This window comes from Marmota marmota, unplaced genomic scaffold, assembly GCF_001458135.2.
Source record: "Marmota marmota marmota unplaced genomic scaffold, marMar, whole genome shotgun sequence".
Taxonomy (NCBI): Eukaryota; Metazoa; Chordata; class Mammalia; order Rodentia; family Sciuridae; genus Marmota; species Marmota marmota.
This window is the reverse complement of record NW_026000026.1, coordinates 67,169,883-67,191,249: the sequence shown is the minus strand read 5'-3', so window position 1 is coordinate 67,191,249 and position 21,367 is coordinate 67,169,883. Positions and strand designations below refer to the sequence as shown.

At 35.4% G+C, this 21,367-nt stretch overlaps 1 protein-coding gene across 1 annotated transcript in view; it reads left to right on the top strand.

The window, feature by feature from the left end:
• Positions 1 to 20,576, top strand: part of Tmem232 (transmembrane protein 232) — a 256,123-nt gene extending 235,547 nt beyond the window's left edge. Inside the window, exons 15-16 of the mRNA XM_048811573.1 lie at positions 16,029 to 16,116; positions 19,580 to 20,576. Of these exons, the coding sequence (XP_048667530.1) occupies positions 16,029 to 16,116; positions 19,580 to 19,855 (364 nt within the window). The 3' untranslated portion in view covers positions 19,856 to 20,576. The remainder of the gene's footprint in view (positions 1 to 16,028; positions 16,117 to 19,579) is intronic.
• The last annotated feature ends 791 nt before the right edge of the window (positions 20,577 to 21,367 follow it).

Here is a 21,367-nt window from a genome sequence, read left to right as displayed (position 1 = left end):
AAAATTAAAAAAAAAAAAAAAAAAAAAAAAGTGAAAAGGTTTGGAAATAATAAGATAATTTTAGAAGGCAGTTTCAAAGTAAAGGTGAGATAGATGAAACCTGAGAGTAGATAACAGAGATGAAGAAGAGAAGGCAAAAGAAAAAAAAAATAAAGGAACTGAAAATGCAGCTTCGGGAGGGTATTCCGTTGGATGTGAAAATCAAAAGACAGAGCAAACTTTAAATGAATAAATGCCAGAGATGTTGAGCCTAGGTAATTCAGAAGTTGACCGTGATTTTTCCAAAACAGGGAACAACAAAAAAGAAACAAATATTAGAAGAAGCAGTTCTGAAGGCAATGTTAGAAGAAGGTTCTGAAGGCAAGAATATGCTATGTAGTCCCAGAATCTGGTACAAAACTGAGCATATGACAGGTGCTTTTTACAGATTTATTAATTAATGAACAATGCAACTAAAGAAGTTCAATGTTAGATACACTAACACTTTGGGTGTCAATCAAGTAGTTATAAAGGTAGATATAAACAGGAAGTAAAAACTTCCTTGAGAAAGGTAGAAATTAAATTCATAAAATTGCATAATATAATTGCAGGGAAGAACAAATTAGATAGAAAACAATCTCAGAAAACAAAGAAGAACTTTTCTTTAAAAAAGTTATTAAACATTAAATGATACAGAAATGTTAAGAACTAAGAAATAACCATCTCAGTTCACAGTTAGGGGGTTAAATTTTTTGTTTCTCTTATTCTATAGATGGCTTCTCATGATTCCATTCACTTTCATACTGTTATATAATCATGCCCATAGAGATTCTCTGAATCATGAAAGTGCAAATTGTCTGTGATCACATCTTCTTGAAATGATTGTTAAATCTGACATATTTACTTTCAGCCATTTAAAATGCATATGGAAATATTCAATGGAGAATATATCATTTATGAAATATACCATTGGTCAATATGAACTACCCTCTTTGAACTGTTCAATGATCTTTCCTTAAAGTTTTCTTTTTTCTGAAAATAGCATTACAACTTCTGATATTTTAATGTTTGGAATTTCTTAACAAATCATTTTATTCTTTCTTTTTTAAGTTTTATTTCATTTTATTTCAATAGTCTAATATAAAGCTACATTTACTTTGGTTTGTTACCTTTTATGGAATTAACAACAAAATTTTATCAAAAACATATGTATCTTGTCTTTTATGTTTACTATGTTATGTTTTATATGATTCCTTGCTTTTGCTGTGTATTTTTCCTACTTAAAATCTTTTTTTCATTTTTAACTTAGACTCTAATAATTTAGAAGGTTTATATCCTCATTTGCTCTTATAAATATGTTCACATTTTCAGAAAACAACTCTTATTATTATTTTATCTTTAAGAAGCACTCTAGTTTTATTCAATTTTGTAGCAAATTAAAACAACTATTTAGATGTAGTTCAGTATTCACTTCTAGACTTTTTAAAAGTATTGGCTAGATGTTAGTTTCTAGAACCACAGATCACTGTCCTTGAAGAGCTTAGGGTACCTGGCTTTCTCTCAATGTTATTACTATGACTACCTCTACTACTGCTACTACTACTACAACAACTACTACTACATCTCTCCTCTTCCTCCTTCTTTACTTAAAAGTACTAATAATCTTTGAATTACCTCTATCCTTAATCTCTTAATGTGGGTACTTTATAGGAAGCATAGAAAAGGCATTTATTCTAAGTATTTGAAAAATTTTAAGATATTTTTTACCATTATATATTAAAAAGGAGAGATCCAATGCTGATTTTACTTATGTTTACATAATTACTTCCATTTAATTGTTTTTCTATCTCACTAATTAGAGAATTTTGCTTTTGTCTTTAAAGTTTTTTTGAGTATTCTTTTCTTTTTTGAATTGGTATATTAAGTCATTTCAAGACACATAATGGGTCATTTTTCAATTCAATAAGTTTTCTGAGGTCATATCTTTTAATATCACCTCTATTCTATATTTTAGGTTTTTGTAATTAATAATATTTAGGCTGAGTAGCATCTCCTTATTTCATTTCAGTTAACTCTTCTCTCTTTATTTTTCATTCATATCATTCTCTGAACTTTGGAAAGCTTCTCAGATTGGTAATTCACCCAACAGATTTATTTTTCATAGTTTTTTTCTGTTTTCATTTTAAACTTGCTTTCACTAGGTATTAATCTGTCACAATGGTGCTTTTTGTTTTCATGCCCTTTTCCTCATTTCACATCTCTTTTTCCCCCTGAATTTTCTATTTTCATGACTTTCTTCTCTTATTTTATAGGTTGTATTTTATATCCTGTTGGGTGTACCATTTACTAGTTTTCTGTGCCTTCTTTCTAATCCTGCAGCAAATAACTTTTGAAAGTTTGTTTTCCCCTGGACATGTGAGGTGATGTATCAATCTTCTTGCCTTGAGTGATTTAGAGATCATTTGAAGGTTTTCTTCTACTTCCCAGGTATTAAAATAAGCTCTGTGAAGGACTGACATTTGCCTACAGGTATGATTTACCAGTGTGCTTGCAGCCCTCTGTAGACATTTGCTTGCTACTTGAAGCTCCTACTTAGATCTGTAGCAGGTGGCATAGCGCTAACCAAAGTGCCCAGCTTAGTTCTGGTCTCTATTAGCCTTTCATCTAAGGTAGCTGTGTTGAGATGTAACTTTTTTTTTCCTATCCATTTTGCCTGGATCTCAGATCTCTGAAAAGTGCTATTATTAGTCCTCTGTTGAGAAAACAGGGCCCTTCCAATCTTCCCAAATTTTTCCTTTTCCCCTCAATAGAATCTTACTTGTGGTAAGCACCGTTTCTAGAATGAAGTATAATCTCTACCCATCAATTTTTTCTATTTCCTTTAAAATTTTTTTTTATAACCTGCAAAGACTAACTAAAAATATAGGAGAGTTGACAGAATGAAGGAAAAGGAATCCCTTTTGGTGCTGCCAGTCATTGGCTATGGTGTTGGTACCTGTGTTGCCTTGGAGCAAAAAATAGAGAGGAAGGGATGCCTGCTTTTGGATTCTGAAATCTGAAAAGCATTACCCCCATTTCTGTTTAAAGAGTACTAGTGGGTTCTTAAAACCACTTTGAACTCTAGTTCCTATGACCCTTAGATTACTTATGATCACCACATAGAAATTATAGATTCTGAGTAATACCCCATTTTTCCACATGATGGTTGCAGTTCTATTGATCAAATTCCATTCAAGCACTTTATTATAGTAAATGGGAGTGAGAGTATTAGTATGGGGATAAGCCCAGAATAATATATTTTATAAAAGTGGATAATTTCCAGAATTTGGTTCTAGTTACTGTTAACAATAAATAATTTTAATGTACCTCACAATTGTAGAAAATGTCAGTGTGTCAAAAATTTCCTAGTTGAGAACATCTGAAATAAAATACTAGAGGATACTCACATCCAAACATTCTTGGCAGTTTAACCTGAAGTGGAAAGTTTATATTATTAATTCCTCTAAACTAGCAACATTGAAATCTCTCATTGGCAGAAAAAGAAGAAAAAGGCAGGGTCTCTTACATCTCCCGATTTCCTCTTCCCCAAATCTATCTGGTTGCTATGGCAATCAGTTGTTCCTCTGGTAAGACTCCTCTTCCAATCTTTCATACTCATCTCCACTGTCTATTTTGGTCGTCCCCAAAGTGGTCCCACATGTCTCAGTATTTCTTGTTCAATCTGTACAACTATCAGAGCAATCATTTTGAAACAGAATCATGAGCATATTATTTTACTGCTTCAAAAGCTTTCAAAGACTACAAGGATGTTATGCTGAATAAAGGTAAAGAATTCATAGGGAACAAAGCCTCTACTTTCATTCCCTGGTACTTCCACTTTCACCCTTCTCTCCTCACCATATGATCCACAGTGACATACCCCGGGTAGGAGATTGTCTATCTGCGTCCAGCACAACAGAAAAGGCCTATAGATGGTGGTGTTTGGGATTGCCCAAGAAATGGCTTCCCTATTGTGGTAGGCCTCCAATGATCCTTGACTTTTTTTTTTTTTTTGCTCAGGACCTGTGTAATCAAGTGCGATGTGAACTTAATGCTTTGTTTCTAATGAACATAATATGGCAGAAATGATGAGAAACCACTTCCAAGGTTAGCTTACTAAGTATCTTTGGCTTCTGTCTTGAGGACCCTCTCTAACTTTTAAACCATTGTGGTATGCTGAGCTGCCCGAAGAAAAGGCTCAAGTGGAAAGAAACTGATGTCTCTGACCAATAAACCGGCAAGGACAGGAGGTTTTCTTCTAGTAGCCATGTGAATAAACTTGTGAGTAGATGCTCCATAGTATGAGGTCCCTGAAACACTTCAACTTCTACTCTGTGAGAGACCCTAACAAGAAACCATGCTCAAATTCCTGACCCAGAAAAAAAACATGAGAAGATAAATGTTTGTTGCTTTAAGCTGCCAATTATGAAGCAATTTGTTATGCAGCAATATGTAACTAATATAATCACTACCCAATCACTCCATAATGAGAGCCATTTTTCAACATGCCCCAGCAACCCAGCCAGAGCTTTCAATTGTGTTTTGAGCATTTTATTCTTAAACACACACAAGTAGTAAATGGGACATGAAGAAATTGGCTGGGGGTGCTATATTTTGCTTGAATATGATGATAATTCCATGAATATGTATATGTAAAAACTATCAACTTACGTATTTTAAAGATGTACAATTTTATGTATGTTAACTATGCCTTAGTAAAGCTGTTCAAATATTAATGGAGCAATAAGACTCACCAAGTATTTGTACAAAATGACTCCAATATAATAGACAAGGGCCCAAATAAAGAAAATACAAAAAGCACTCAGAGAAAACTGAAACAGAGCAGAGGAACAGAAAAAAAAATGTCTAAAAATATCTATAATTATTATCCTCTGAGAAATAAATGAAACCTTTTTCATCCTTGAAAAATGAAGGGTTTAAAAAATGAATAGTAAAGAAAGAGTTATTACAAATTTAAAAGCATAATAGTAGAAGTTAAAAATTCAACAGAAGGTTTAGAAGATAAAATTGAAGACAAAGAAAAAGGAAATGAGAACAAGAAAGTAAGTAAAGCAAGAGGCACATTTCCAGAGGTCTACTAAAATTAAAGGAATTTCAAAAAACAACAAAAGATAAAAGAGTTATTTATTATTTTTTTTAAATTTGAAGAACTATAGACAAATACACATTTAAGGGACACGAATAGTGCTCAAAATGAATTTACTCTAAGGTGCTTTGTATTTATTACCTATTGCCATGTTAGAAATGACCACAAGTCGTGACACATACAAACGACATGCATTTATCATCTCACAGTTTCATGGCTTGGCTGGGTTCGCTGACTAGGGGTCTCATATGTATTGGCAGTAAACATGTTGGTTAGGGTTAGCATCTCCTCTAAAGGAAAATCTGTGAAAGACCCAGCTTCCAAGATCACTCATAAATGATTGGCAGGATTTATTTCCTTGTGAATTGTTTAACAGAGAACATCGGAGATTTATTGGCTTTCAGCCATAAACCATCCTCATTCCCTTGCTATGGGCCTTTCCTGTATGGCAACTTAATTTACCAAAGCATAAATGCTAAGGAAGAAAAAAAAAGTGTTTGCTAATAAGACAGAAGTCACAGTTAATGGTGGAAATGACATTTCATCATCCCCTTGATCTATGGGTTAGATACAAGTTTTTGCCCATCCCATACTCCGGGAGATGAAATTACATGAGGGCATGAATATTAGGAGGTGACAATTACAGGGAGCCATTGTGGAAATTTTTGCTACACCTTCTATTTTGAAAATGGCAAAGCTAAGGAAAGGAGAAATTTAAAACTTCCTGTTGCAGAGACCACCAGCAATCATAACATATTTCATATGCTTCATACATTTATTCAGAATATTTCCTTGTCATTAGGTCAGAGTTGTGATTCTCAAATAGGGTAATTTTGCCTACCAGAAGACCTGGACAATATTTATAGACAATTTAGGTTGTCACAGTGGAGCATGTTACTGACATATAAGGGAAAGAGGCCAGAAATATTGCTAAATATCTTACAATGCACAGGATAGTTCCCATGACAAATCAACATCCTACCCAAATACCAAGATGGCCAATGTTTAGAAATCTGGCGTTAGAATTATGCACTTTTTGGTAAGTACCATGAGCAGAAGTGGCATGATATTTCTGTAGAAGAACAGTTAAAAATTAGTGTATCTCCTCCACACCTTTCTTCCTTGGTCAAAGTGAACTGGAATGCCACTTACTGGCATGGTGGGATTACAACATGAGAAGAAACTGGGTTCGTGGACATTTGGGTGGAAGAGAGCTCCTATTAAACTGCACCAGACTTTTGTGAGCAAGAAGTGCACATTTGGTTTGCTAATTGAGATTTCTGCATCTGTCTATTGAGAAAATTAGTAATAAATATCTTAAACAATATAGTCCCAGAGAGAACAAGCAGACTGCTATTAATGCCTGAGAATCTGGATGGTATTGGACTACTCAAAATTAGCACCAGAAGCAAGAATACATTGGAGCAATTGCCTCAGTACACTGAGGGAAACAATATCCTCAAAAGAATTATAGGCATTTCTTGTTATTCAGTATATTTGGTTCATAATGTTTGGAATATAGGTAACAACTTTTCATATAAAAGTTATCTAAATATGATCTGTTCTTCAATTTGGACAAAGTTCATTTAACAAATGATTCCTGAATACATTCATATCCTAATCTATCAAATGTTAGAGTGGAATAAAGACATCCTCAAATATATGAGGCTTCTTATCATTTAGTTTTTATTCACTATGTCTGAGGAAGTATCATAAGAATGTGTTCCCCAGAATGAGAAAATAAATCAAGAAACAGGAGCTTATTGGGTATAGAAAGCAGTGGTCCCGGGAGCGGAGGTGGGGAGTATTATCAGGATGACAGAAACACAGCAAGCCCAGAAAGCCACCAGTTCCAATAGGTGTAAGTAGACTCTAAAATCCAATGTATTCTAAATGAAAATAATCCCCTGTTCTCCACTCAATTTTGTCCCGTGAAGGACACTTGATACTACTACTCACTTAAGTCATTTCTCAGTAATTCTACACTTACTCCTGCGCATCCCTCCAGGCTAGTTTGAGGCGGTCCTGGAGCCACACCTCTGCGGGAGACATATTAACTTTTTTCCTCTGTGTCAAATCTGCTTAACATCCCTTTACTATGTCTTCTGACAAGTTTTGGACATCAATCACATCACAATCCTATTGCCATAATCACACAGATTAGTGTCTACAAAGAAATTAATGAAAAGACCCCAGACTCTAATGGATAAATTAAATTAGGAGATTGTAGATAAACTGCAGTAGAAGGTAAATCCGTAATGTTAGGTAGCAGCAGACTATGCATGGCTCAGGACTATAACATTTTATGTATGGGAATACAGAAAGGCTTGTTTCAATGGAACTGGTTCACTGGATATTTTGACTCAGAACACAAATTAAAATTTGAAAATCCACCACTATGTGTAGCTCAATTGCTTCTGTAGGCTGTAATCAATATGAAAGTGATACCTGAAACTTTCTAACAGAAACTATATATGGAAACCACTGGATCAATAGTCTGGCTGGCAAAGAAAATTGAGACTGAAACTGTGGAAGCCGATGTCTGAGACAGAGCCCCTGGGACATCATCATTGGGAGTGTCAGAAGCCCAAGGACCCCAGAGTCTTCCTTTGACTGACAGTTTCTCATGCTAGGCAGAAATGAGATCACTGCCCAATTATAGAAGTTGGAGGGGAGGGGTGAGAGAAAGACAATGTAGTGACTCTCACTGATTGAACTGTATCTGTGAAAATTTTTAAAAATAGGAAATACATTTATAAAAAAGATCAATTAACTAGTTACAAGATATTGTTAATGTGGGAACAAGTAATTGTAAAAAATTATTAACCAGCCTTTAAAAAGTTGCCAAAGAGATTTGTATTAGCTTTGTTAATTCCATATAACTGTCTTGTAAACATTTGTGCTTTGAATCTTGTCCTTCAGTCAGGCCACAGCACATGCCTGTAATCCCAGTGGTTTGGGAGGCTAAAGCAGGAGGTTTGCAAATTCAAAGCCAGCCTCAGCAATATAGCAAGGCCCTAAGCAACTTTGTGAAACCTGTCTCAAAATAAAATATAGAAACATGTCTGGGGATGTGGCTCAGTGGCCAAGCACCCCTAGGTTCAATCCTTGGTACAAAAAAAGTCTTTTCTTTTATGGCCAGCTATGATTTGAACAAGATAATTAGGTTTCAAAAAATACAAATAGTGATGAAAGTACACTCAGGTATGATTTGCTATTTGTATCAATCAGGTCTCCCAAATGCAAAACAAAATTGTTTTATTAAGATAAAAATCTTCCCTTAATATACCCATAAAAATCATCTACTTTTTAATCTCCTCTCTTGCTAAGTTCTTCAGGCTCACCTTGAATTTGAGATTCCTCTACCTCAATCTCCTGAGTTACTTGGGATTAAAGACATGAACTACCACCCTTGGCTTAAACTCTTCTTTTAAAGATTTTTGAAATATTAAATCTGAGTAGGTGGGGTTCTGAGTGTTAAAGTTATCATCAAGTGTGTCGCTTAGGACTTGAAAACAGTTTTTTTCACAATGCGTCATGGTTCCTAAGAATAATAAAACAAAATTGGGGGAAATGCTACTGAAGAATTAACAGGCAATGCTACTTAAGATCTGATTTTTGTTAAGTACAAATTGAGTTTCCTGAACAGTGTTTGGGGGCGAGGGGTGGCGGTGACAGGTGACATGCTCAGAAGTTTTCAGAGCCTGGCATAGTGCTGGTCAGCTTGAGTTCATCTTGGTTTATGCAAAGTCTGCTTAAGGAAAGGAAATATATGATAGCCAAAGGACTGTTTTTATTTTTTCTTAGTAACCTAAATCATTAGGAAAATATGAGCAAATACTGTAGGAAATGAAAAAAAAATGATGTAATGAAAATACTACATCACGATAGAAGGTGATGTAATATTAAGTGAACAATGTTAAGCGAAGAGAAAAATCTACTTTTTTGGAGAAAAAAAAGGCCTCGCTGTTTGTTAGTGATCTCTGCACTGGGACCATGGAAGTGGTGGGACTGCCCAAGTAGCCCTTCACTAGGACCCAAAGGACCAGAGAAAAGGGATGTCTTAAGACTTAGTGGGCTTTGCCCATCACTGTCTCTCTGGGGAGGCACAGCCCAAACCTGGCTAAGCTGGACAAAGGCAATCAGAGGACAGTGGCATAGTACTAAACAGATCTGGAGAAACAGAAGAGGCCCCTGGTGCTGCAGAAAAAGAAGAGCCTAGAAAAGGAGAAGAGGATGAAACATGTTTATGTAAAATGGACTCAAAAATCCCTCGTGGAGAAACCTAGATCACTAGATGAGTGTGGTGCTCAGTTCAGTTGTCACTGCCCTGGCTGAACAGGGATGCCACCTTATCTAGGGAAATCTCCAGTGCTACCAGCCTCCCAGCAAAAAGCTCATCACATTCTTGGGGATGGTTTGGGTGATAGCACCTGAGATACTCCTTAGGCAACTAATATTGATCCTCTTCAGAGGCAAGTGGCAAGCCCAGTATAGGGTCAGCCTATTTGGCTTTTGTCAAAAAGCCATGTATTTTGCCCTTAAAGATCCTGTGATCCATATTTCTCAAATTACCATATGAATGTGTCTTTGTAACTCTTTGTTTTTGGTAACTGGGCGGTTAGACCACAAGGCAGACTGATGCTTCAGAATGTGATTCACTTATGCAAAAATGTTCTTTTTACTTATATTTTTTTATTGTTAAATGTGTAATATATACAAGAAATATGTAATGTGCCTTTTCAAGTTTAATAACGAGTACTAATGATAAAATAAAACTAGCACCAAAATTCCCATCACCCAGCCATGAAGTGAATATGACTAAAACTAGACACTTTCTCATTATCCTCCCCTAATCACTTGTTTTTTCCTTTATTGCAGAAAGAACTACTATTCTAAATCTTGTAAATCATTCCTTTGTTTTTCTTATTTTTTTGAAAACAAATGTCTGCATCCTTAGTCTTGCATTGTGTGGTTTTATATGGTTTTGGATATTTATAAATAAAATTATACTGCAAGTTTTCTTACATAAATTGTGTATGGACTTTAATTATGCTGCATGGCTGCATCTAGCTGAAGTTCATTCATTTATTATGTTTAATGTATTTACAATTTTAAATAATTTCCATTTAATGAATCAACAAAAATTTATCCTTTGACTATTGGTAAATGTCTGGGTTGTTTCCAGTTTTCTGCTATTACAACAATGCTATTTTGAATATTTTCATGCATGTATCTTTTCTACTTTTTATATTCTATGTCTGCTTGTTTGAGCCTAGACATTTCTATTTTCCCCTCTTTCAGTCACTTATCTTTTTTCTATTCCCAACCTGCTATTATATCTGTTATTAAATTTTAAATTTAATTTTTCACTTCTGCTTTTTTTCTAATTACAGAATTCATCTATGAATTTGTAAAATAGCTTCCAGTTTTCTGTTGAATTTGTCCATTTATAGCTTATTTAAATATATGTATCATAGTTATTTTAAATCCCCACTTTTAATCACATATGAGTCTTCCATATAATATTTGGGGTGTCTAATCATGATTTATTGAATTTTGAAACTTGTTTATGGAAATTGTAAATCTAATTGACGCTCTATGCCTCCAGAAAGGATGTGCCATTTCTTGCTTTGTAATTTGATTTCAGAGCATTTTAGTCCAACCAATGGATGAACTGACTCAAAAATTTTATGGCTTTTAATTTCAATCTATGTCCAGCAAATGTAACTTCAGGGTGTAGATTTTCAAGACTCCCAAATGGAGCCTGAAGTGTTTATCAAAGACTCGCCAATTTTATACTCCAAATTTTGTGTTTCCATCAATTTTCTGAAAAATCTCACTCTACTTGTTAGTGACCCCTTTGCTTGGCTTCTCAGACTTCATGGGTTAATAATCCACCAAATCCTTCAAGGGGAAACCTAGTAAAGAGTGTGGCACTCCTCTTGAGCTTGATCACTTCAGTCTGGGCTACCTTAGCAGCTCCAAACTCTTAAGTTTCGCCTCTCCCACACTGTGAGATTGCCAAATGCTCTGCTGGCTTCTCTGCTTCTAATAAAAATTACTCTGCCTGGATTTTCCATTTGTACTCCATACAATAAGTGGGGAAATGCCTTAGGGAGAAGCATATCTTACAGGTATTATTTGCTTTCTGTTGTTCGTTTCTGTCTCTGAGATTTTGGCCATTAAGTCCTAGCTGTTTCAGTGTATCATCCACAGTTTTAAACAATTTTTAATGGAATAATTCTTAACTCTGATATTGATTGTTATCTGTGGGCTCATGGGTCTGCTGCAAGTGGCTTTTTATATTGACAAAAGAAAATCCCAGTGTTTTTTTGAGAAGTTCCGTATGTGTAATACCTGGGTTTGTATTAATTCAAATGCAAGTCTTTCAACTGGTGGATTTCTGTGGTTTGTTTAATTGATACAGTGTTTTCTTCACTTTGGATGCTCTTTCCATACCTGTGTGCCCTCAGGAGGGTTTTGGAGACTTGAAAACCCGCAACTCCAGATAAGGAACTATGTCATCTTCTCCACTTTTTTGGTAAATATCTGTACATTTCTCATCCTTGATATATTAAAGAAACTGAACATGTCCAAATGTGTCTTTTTATCAATCTCATCATAACCCTATTGCTACAACTTGGACAATCATGCATAATCCATTCAGGAAGTTCTCTCTTGCTAAATTGTGCCATCTACCCACCTTTGTACTGCAAAGAAACTTATTTTACCGTTTTCCAACAGTTTCCCAATGTACTGTAGGTGTCTGTTTTTATACCTCCCTCCTTGTGACCTTCAAATTCCTGGAGAGCCATAACTAAAGTTCTCTTTTTTCTTCTTTTTTCTTATACTAACATCCCTCTTGCAATAAATGTTGTATTAAATAAATGAATGAGTGAATAAATGAGTCACTCTCTCTTCCCTTAGAAGTATTCTGGGTTCCTGCCACACCAGTCATCAACTTTTTCCCCAAATGAGTCTTTGTCATCTGTAGTGGGCTGGAATTGTGTTCTCCAAAGGATAAGGCCTAATCTTAATGCCCTATGCTTATGAATGTGATCTTATTTGGAAGAAAGATCAGTAAAAATGTAAGGGTCTCAAGACAAGATCATCCTAGATTATATAGGTCCAAGAAAATTGCACTAGATAAACTAAACAGGCAGACAGGATTTTTCATATGGCTGTTGCAGTAGGGGAAAGAGATTGAATGCAACTCCTATAAAGCAAAGGCAAGAGAATTGTGAGTGCTGTGGGGAGCTGGTAGGGCACATGTAGGAGAACTGAAAAGAGTAGGCTAGTCATTGTGATTAGGTCTTTGAGATGTGTTTGTTGATTGTCAAATAACCTGGGAAATGGGAACTATTTTCTTTGATAATCACATTTCAAAGAATGGCTCCAGGTCCTTTAGAAAAACATTTCTGGGAGGAGATTTACATTTTCAAGGGTTGAGGGAGTATTTAAAATTGGAAATTTTCTAAGTAAATGTGGTGAGCCGTTCTAATTAGACCGTGGCCGCCATTAGAAGATGGCGCCGGCTTCCACTGTGGCCTGTGATAAACAACTCCTAATATGGAGAATTGGCACGCAATCCCTTACCACCCTATGAGAAAGGTCCACGTGGCAGCTTAAGATTGGTATGCTGGAGGCTTTATTAGGCTGTGCTTGGGCGCTCGGCGACGGGTCACTAGAAGATGATACATGAATCAAGGCCTGAATAAACTGCTGAAAGAAGAATCCTGTGTCGTGTTTTCCCTTGCCGGTGAGGGGTCGCGGCAAGTAAATGCTTTAAAAAATGGGAAATTAGGGGCCTATAGCCCAGAGGACTCAGTCTAGTACAGCAGAAGTGAATGGCAAGGCCATCTTGATCATGTGGGCCTTAAATCAATGGCGGCATCCCTATGTTCTTATAAGAGGTATCTTTATAAGAAACCAAAAAGGAGAGGACAGAGCCGAAGAAAGAAAAAGAATCAAATGCAGGGACAGAGATGAGGACATGTAGCCACAAGCCAAGAATTGCTAACATCCATCAGAAGCCAAGGGAGAGGCAAGGAATGGATTCTCCTCCAGAGCCTCTGGAGCCTCTAACCCTGCCAACACCTTGATTTAGGAGTTTTGGCCTCCAGAACTGTAAGAAAATGAATTTCTGTTGTTTTAAGCCTCCCAGTTTGTAGTTGTTAAAGCAACTTTGGGAAAATAAACACCGTCTTTTTGGAAGTCTCTTTCTTTGACTTGCCATTTAACTTATCAAAATTCTATATCTTATTTACAGCTCATCAGAATTGTCGTCCTTAGTCCCTTTTCCCATAATTGATAGTGTCAACTGAAGTTATGGCTTCTTTCTCTGAGTGCTGTTGATAATGATGACGATAAAGTATGAGAGCTAAAACTTGTTTAGTGTTTGATTTATATCTTATCTCTTTGTAAAATCATAATAAGGTAGGGACTGTTATTATTCCACATTAAGGATGATGTACCGCTAATTGGAAGAACCAAAATTCACATCAAGATATGTCCAAGTGCAGAGCCGATGTGCTTAACCCCTTTGTATTTGTTTGTTCATACAACTCAATGTTTACCTGTCTTATGTCTCATATTTTCCTGCATTATAATTATCCATGCATTTCTTTTTCTTTTCTGGTACAAACAATTCAACAGAGGTAATAGAAATCACAGATGCATACTCATATTTATTTAATTTTACTTTTTAAAGGTCTTTTTAATATTATGTTACTGCATTTTTTAAAAAAAAATTGAGTACATTATTCAAAAAGGAATTTTCGGAAACTTGTTTGAATACTTTTAACCTTTAAATGATTTTAAGATTATGTCTTATTTATCTTTTTACAACATTTGGCATAATTGTTTAAACATTAGAAATGCCCATATTTCATTAAAATGAATATAGTTAACCCCGACATTAGCTCCTCCATGTCCTCCAAATCAAATCCCCAGCTTTCTAGATACACATTTTTCTTTAGTTTTAATACAATGGTAAAAGACCTTGTTTGGAATATAGTGAAAAGCTCAATCTTCTTCTCACAACATTTCTGAATATTTTTTAGGCTGGGAGAGGGCTCCATTTTCTATGATCACCTGTCACTTCAGTTGTTTTCCTTTGAACTCCTGCAGCCAACTCCACTCTGAGCTCATCTCTTGGTCCTCTTGCTGTACCCAGTACTACTCAACTGACACAAAGTGTTGTGGGGATGAACTGTTAGTAATGGCTTGAAAAATTGAGGGTTGAAGCTTATCATAGGTTATACATTTCCTCTACCATTAAGCAAACAGGCCAACATTCAGTGAGTGATTGGTGGCACTGTGTTGCACACTGAAGAAACAGTGGTCTGCAAACTGGTAAAAGTTTCCACGGTCATGTGGCCCATACTCTAGTCAGGAGAACACAAAATTCACCCTGGCACAAGACAAACAGAATTATAGCTCAGGTAAACATAATGAAAGAGAGGTCCATGATGGATGGAGAGCTACAGTAGTGGCCTTGAACTGAGAGCTGAGGAATGAACCTTCATTAACAAGCCCTGGATCATGGATGGAGAGCAGGTGAGAGGAATTGGAGAGTGTCCACAGCATGTGCAAACAAGTGATACTGAGGAGGAGCAAGGTAGATGGCAGCAACTGCAAGAAAGCCTGTGTGCTAGGGGTGCAAGAAAGAGAGAGAGAAATAAGTCTGGAGAAACTACGCTTAACTACTTTAACAAATGCACAGTAGTATGCCTTAGGTGTTCTTAACACATGTGATCTTAATCCTGAACTTAATGGGGAGATATCCAACAGTCTGATGTAACAGTTTGACATGATACATTTTGTATTTTAGAAGAAAAAATTTAGGTAGAGACAAGAATAATGTAGGTAAGGAATGGTGGATGCAGGGGTTTTAGAAAAGAAGGTCTTAGAGTAGGTGGGAGATGATGATTTAGCCTAGGGAAGTGACAGTAGAGGTGAAAGATAAATAGAGGAATCTGAGGAGCATTTAGAGCACTATAGAGCAATAGAATCTGGTGCTGTCAAAGGAACATGAGGGAGGGGAGTCACGAATGTAGAGCTCACTGAAATGGTATAAGCAATAAATTGGAAAAAGTTAATGTCAGACATTCCAGACTAAGAATTTAAGAATTCAAACTGTTTTGGATATGGAAATTTCTCAGGAACTCTGTCTTCTTAGGCCCTTCCCTAATTCTTTCTACTACATTCTCTACTTCCACTATCTCTCCCTCAAGGTCATCCTCTACCATCATCTTATTGTTTACTTTTTTCTTGACTCACACCTTCCCTGCATAATAATTTTAATAATGCACTAGTATATGGGTAATTTGACACTAAATCTCCCATAGTTTGGAGCCCAGCTTTGTGCTTCCAACCATTTTATCATGCTGTTGCCAAATGACCACAGTTCCACCCTTAGTAATAGAAGCACGTGAAAGAATTATTGAAATCACATCATTGTTTCAGCATATCTTGGCTCAAATTATTAGTCACAGGCTTTCATCAGAACTTCCAGGGCTGTGGAGCTATGTGTAGGGATGGACACTTTCATTCCCATTGAACACAGTCTACTGCCTATTTCCTCAAACCCTTCATATCCACCGTCTCATTTGCTGCAGCTATACTGTTTATACCTGCTAGGCAAGGATTGCCTTTTTATTATTGTGTAGTTTTCATTCTGTATTTCATGCTGTACCTTCAAGCGTGCCCATTTTGCTAACCTCAGATGGCTCACAAAAACTAAAAGCTAAACCCAGTAGTCTATACAGAGTAAGCAATTTATGTTAACAACATAGACTCCAAGTGCTTAGTCATGAATTATGATTTAGAACTCTGTTCATTTCTGGGCAGAAAGAATACCTATCCCTAACATTGGCTCTGTTCTTGTGCTCTTTTAAAGGGAACGTCCTTCAGAACTTCCCATGTTTCCATATCCAGATTTCTTCACCAAGGCGGATAAGAACTTGGCAAAAATCGTTGACTATCACGTAAGATTGACTTTCTTAAACCAGGAGCAAAAGCTGTGTTCAAAAGCACTTTGAATTGTAAAATGTAGTCCTGATAAGGAAGTATTAGTACGTGGCATTTAAAATAGAGTCATGATTGGTCACTTAAAGGAATGGTGGATGCAGGGGTTTTATCTCACTATGCTATCCACATAGTGAGATGCATGAGGTATGCTATACTCAGTGCCTTCACTGGGTAAAGGAAACTTGGGAAGTACTAGCCTAATCCTGTTTCCTGAATTAGTACTGATTTCTTGTGACAAGAATCTAATATTGAACATTGAACACTGATTTCTTCTGCAGTTTAATTCTAATAACAGAACAAAAAAATTTTGACTCAATTTTCAGTGACCATTCTTTACCCTTGACGAATTAGAAAGACTTTTAATCACTTGTTCTTAATATGCGTTAAAGAAGCAGTGACAATATAAGGCTATTCACGTAAGACACTTTAATTTTTTGTGCTATATTTAATTGATAATTGCTTACCTAGTTCCTGTCATTTTATGTCTACATTATTTTTAGCAGTAGAGCTAGAGTAACAGACATTATTTTTGTGTTTTCTTTGAACACAGTAAGAATTCAATAACATAAAAAATGTGATTATTTTATCACCAGTAGTTCAGTATTTATCAGATTCTGATTATATCACCAGATTAATTTTTCACATTCTATTTAGTTATCTCTTAGGAAAAAATAAGGGATTATATCATTTATTGGTTGCATTGAATAGTTATATACCACATAGCTAATATTTAAGCCACTGTAGCAATAAATGTAAATATTGAAGTTTGGAGACTGATTGATATGTTAGAGTCACAAAAAGAGCTACTATTTGTTCTACTGTTGAATAATAAAGTATTTGCTAGCCAACATATAATATATTTGATGCATAATAAATTTGAATGGTTCTTAGGGTTACTTAATAAGACAGAAGGGGCTGGGGTTGTGGCTCAGTGGTAGAGCACTTCCCTAGAATGTGTGAGGCACTGGGTTCAATTCTTAGCACTACATATAAATAGAGGTCCATCAACATGTTAAAAAATTTAAAAAAAAAAGACAGAGGATAATGACAGAAAAGAGGATGGGAAATAGCTTCTGACAATGGTCATCTTTGTTCTTTTGTTGTATATGCATTATTCAGATAATTGCTGCCATTGGCCAGCTTATATTGTAACTAAAGAAGGGTAAAGGAATCCTGTCTGAAACTATGCTTGAGAGTTTCTGAGATCCACGTTGTTTGATATGTAGCCTAATAAAATAGATAATAGTTTTTAGTTTTGATTTGGGAAAGCTTATGGAAGTGCCTCTGAATATTATATTATTAAAGTATTCATGCACATATCATTTCCTTCCAGATGTATTTCACACTTTTAAAAATTATTAGTTTGATTCTCACAACAACTTTGTAAAACATCTGTCAATAAGAATAATTAGTGGTTCACAGTTCAGTTACTTGCCCAAAGTTTTAACGTTTGTAAATGATGAAGTCTATGCAAAAAATCAGATCTCTGGACTCCAAATCTACTTTCCTTTTCCTTTCTTCATGGCACCTCAAGTTCTTTGTGTATAGTCTCTACCAGGATTGGAGGCCAGAGTATGGGATCTGTAATATTGACAAGAAACAAAAACACATTCCTGAACCTACAGATATAATTGTACCTACAAGCCAACTGACTTTTGTGAGTGACTGTAATAATGCAAGGAATAAGAAATACCTAATTGATCAGTGGATATTAAGGTTCCTTGTATAAAGCAGGTGTTCCACAGCATGATGATCAAATCACTGAGTTCATGGGATGAATAAAGGTGTAACTGGTGCTTCCATTTCCCACCAACTTCAAGTATATGTGCATCCTCCTAGTTACCATAATGGATGATAAGAATGACATGCTCAAATCAAAACAATACAATGATTTTTTTATAATATTTATTTTTTTAGTTTTATGTGGACACAATATCTTTATTTTACATTTATGTGGTGCTGAGGATCGAACCCAGTGCCTTGTCCATGCTAGGCGAGCACTCTACCACTGAACCACAACCCCAGCCCAATACAGTGATTTATCTACAATGATTTATCTACTAGTCATGGTCAGCTGAGACAAAAATTAATTTTATTTTTTCTGGGATTAATAAAATGAAGGATTTTGATGTTATTGTGAATTCCAGCCATGACAAGTTTTAAGGAAGGAATTAAGGAGGAAGAGTGGCCTCTTGGACAATAGTAATACAGTAACCTTTCTTGGCAGATTTCATATGTATTTCTTCATTTATACATGCTGTTTTGGAAACCTAAAATTTTGATTTTACTGACAGTTCTTAAAAATTAATCCTCTTGATTTTTCACAGTGTAAACAGCAAAGTATGAGATAGGTACATGGTATACCACATATAAGGTACATTAGTTCTTTATCCATAGAAAATATTCTATTAAAATATATTAAACCAACTACTACTTATGTGCTCTAAGATAAATTGGTAGTGTTATTAAACAGATTATTATTTAATTTAATATATGTGAAGGAATTATGTGTCACTCTTAAATATCATAGAACTTGTAGACAAAACATGAATTTAAGCCTGTGCCTGAATGTTCTGGATGTTTTGCCTAAATTTTCTATATATTTCCTGCAAAAAAAAAAAAATTGTTGCTGAGGAACCAAATATGCGAGTAATAACTGTGTAGATGCAATCTCAAAGAAAGTGCTGATAATTTGTATTTCTTATGTCATTAAAACCTAACTGGGATATATAATGTAATAAGTGTATGTGGTGATATTATTATGCTTTGATTTTTTAATGATTCAGTGAATGCTTTATAGTTAAGTATAATAGTTTGATGTAATCACACATGTATACAATTTAATTTACTCCATTTCAGTCCTGGTGCCTCCTTTCCCTCCCCCTAGTCCTCTTCCTCTACTTGTCTTCCTTCTATTTATTTATCTAATCATTTTTAATGCTTTAGTGCTTTATAGATAAATAGAAAGGTGTATTCAGTGTTGTATGCTTATGCAGCATATAGTGTTATTTTGTCAAATTCATTCCACACTTCTCCCCTTTCTCATAATGTTTGTTTTGCATTAGCTTAGTTTCATTTTTCATTTTATGACCCATGCTGTCATGTAAATATCAATATTGATGAAGAAAGTAAAATCCTTTGGGATATAGAAAACCAAAACCTTTTATCTCTTCTTTCGAATGTTAAAAATGTTAAAAATACTAAGAGAGAATTCTGTTTTTGTGGGAATTTTATGTGTTCTAATAGATGGTTTGTATATTTTCCTAGTACGGTAGAAGAGTATAATATTCCTGAGGATTGTCTGCGAGGGTTGGCAGGGGAAAGACTAAGAAATATGTATATAAGTATCTTCATTTTAAGAAGCTAAATTGATATTTTTTTCACGGAAATTACATGTAAATTAAGTTTTCTCTCTAACAGTGGCAGATAGAACTGAATTTGCAAAGGAAAGAAGAGGCGATGAATGAGGCCAAAAAACGGAAAGATAAAGACTTAGAAGAGAAAAAACACTTTGAAGAAATTATGAAGAGAAGAGAGGAGAAACTGCATAAGCAAACCAAACCTTATGAGCTTCCTCAGATGACTGAAGCAATTTCTTTAGAAAAGAAAATGTCTCACCAAAAAAAGGAGTTCACATTGCCAGAAATTAATAACAGACCAAGAGAGCTTCATATTAGGAATATTTGTTGTAATTAATGTGAGGCCATTGGGTGGAAAGGAGCTGTCATCCTAGTGCAAGCTGTTTAATAGTCATATTTTAGTCCTACATTGGTAGTCAACTTTTAGTCAGTTGAATGAAGTGATTTCACCAGTTAAAAATTTCCAATTATATAACTATTGCTTTTCTCAGTTGATGCTTGTCTTGTGATTGTATAGCGTTCTTGATCAGTCATTCCCAGAATGTTGAGTTTCATTGGACTACAAGATGGAAATGAATTCCAAATTAATGAATCACTGAATAAGAGTTATTTCTTGAAAATAGGGTGAGCATATGATTATACTCCTATAATCACTATTATTCAAATAAATGAAGTTGTGGCATCTATTTGCATTTGCATTTTATTGTTGACATATAAGTAAACACTATGTCAGAGACTTGAATTTGCTAAATTACTATACGTAGGCAAATCTGGAAGGGCCAGTCACCTTTTATGCACTTGATCTTTAATGGATGCCAGCAGAAATCTATGAGTGACAGTGGTTTTTACTTTGTCAGATGAGTTTATGGCAATGGATTAAGATGGTCCTGCCAAGTGCAGTGTAAACTATTGGAGACATTCATCCCGTTAGTAGTCATTTTTTAAAGAGTATTTCACTTCATCTGAAGCTTTCAATCTATGAGTAATAGCAATGAAAAAGGGATCCTGAGATGCCTTATATTCCTTTTCTGAAAAACATCGATAATATATTTTTCAATTTCACACACACAGCTTGGAGATACTCAAGAGACAGGTACATTATCAGGTCTGTTGAATGACCACACAGGTCAGAAAGGTAACCATATCAATGATGGGAGCTGGAGAATGCCTATCCCATCTAGAGAAATGTCTTGCCACTTGACTACATGCTGACATGTATGAACTGTGTTGTAGTATCTTCTAGTCTTTCAGAAAGAAACCTTTAAATGGATTTTTTAAATGAAATTTGTACAGTGTATATTTTAGTCAGCTTTTGCATTGTTGTGACCAAAAGTCTGACAAGAACAATTTAGAGACGGAAAACTTTATGTGGAATTCATGGTTTCAGAGGTTTAGTCCATGATCAGCAACTCCATAGCTTTGGGTCCCAAGATGAGGCAGAACATCATGGCGGAAGGGCATGGCAGAAGGAAGCAGCTCCAGTGGCACACTGCCAGCGACCTCTCTCCTCCAGCCACATCCTACCTGCCTGCAGTTACCTCTCAGTTAATACATATCCACTGATTAGGTTACAACTCTCATAAGCTAATCATTTCACCTCTGAACATTCTTGCCTTGTCTTACACAGGAGCTTTTGTGGGATACCACATATCTAAATCCTAACACAAAGTTTCAAATTGTTGCAAGGAATTATTTTTTTTATTATTTAAGTTTTTATTAGTGCATTATAGTTATAACCCAATAGGGTTCATTTTCATATAATTATACAAGCATGGAATATAATCCTCTCCAATTCAATCTAGTACTTGACCTCCCCGCCCCCCACTCCTTCCTCCCTTGTTCCCTTTTT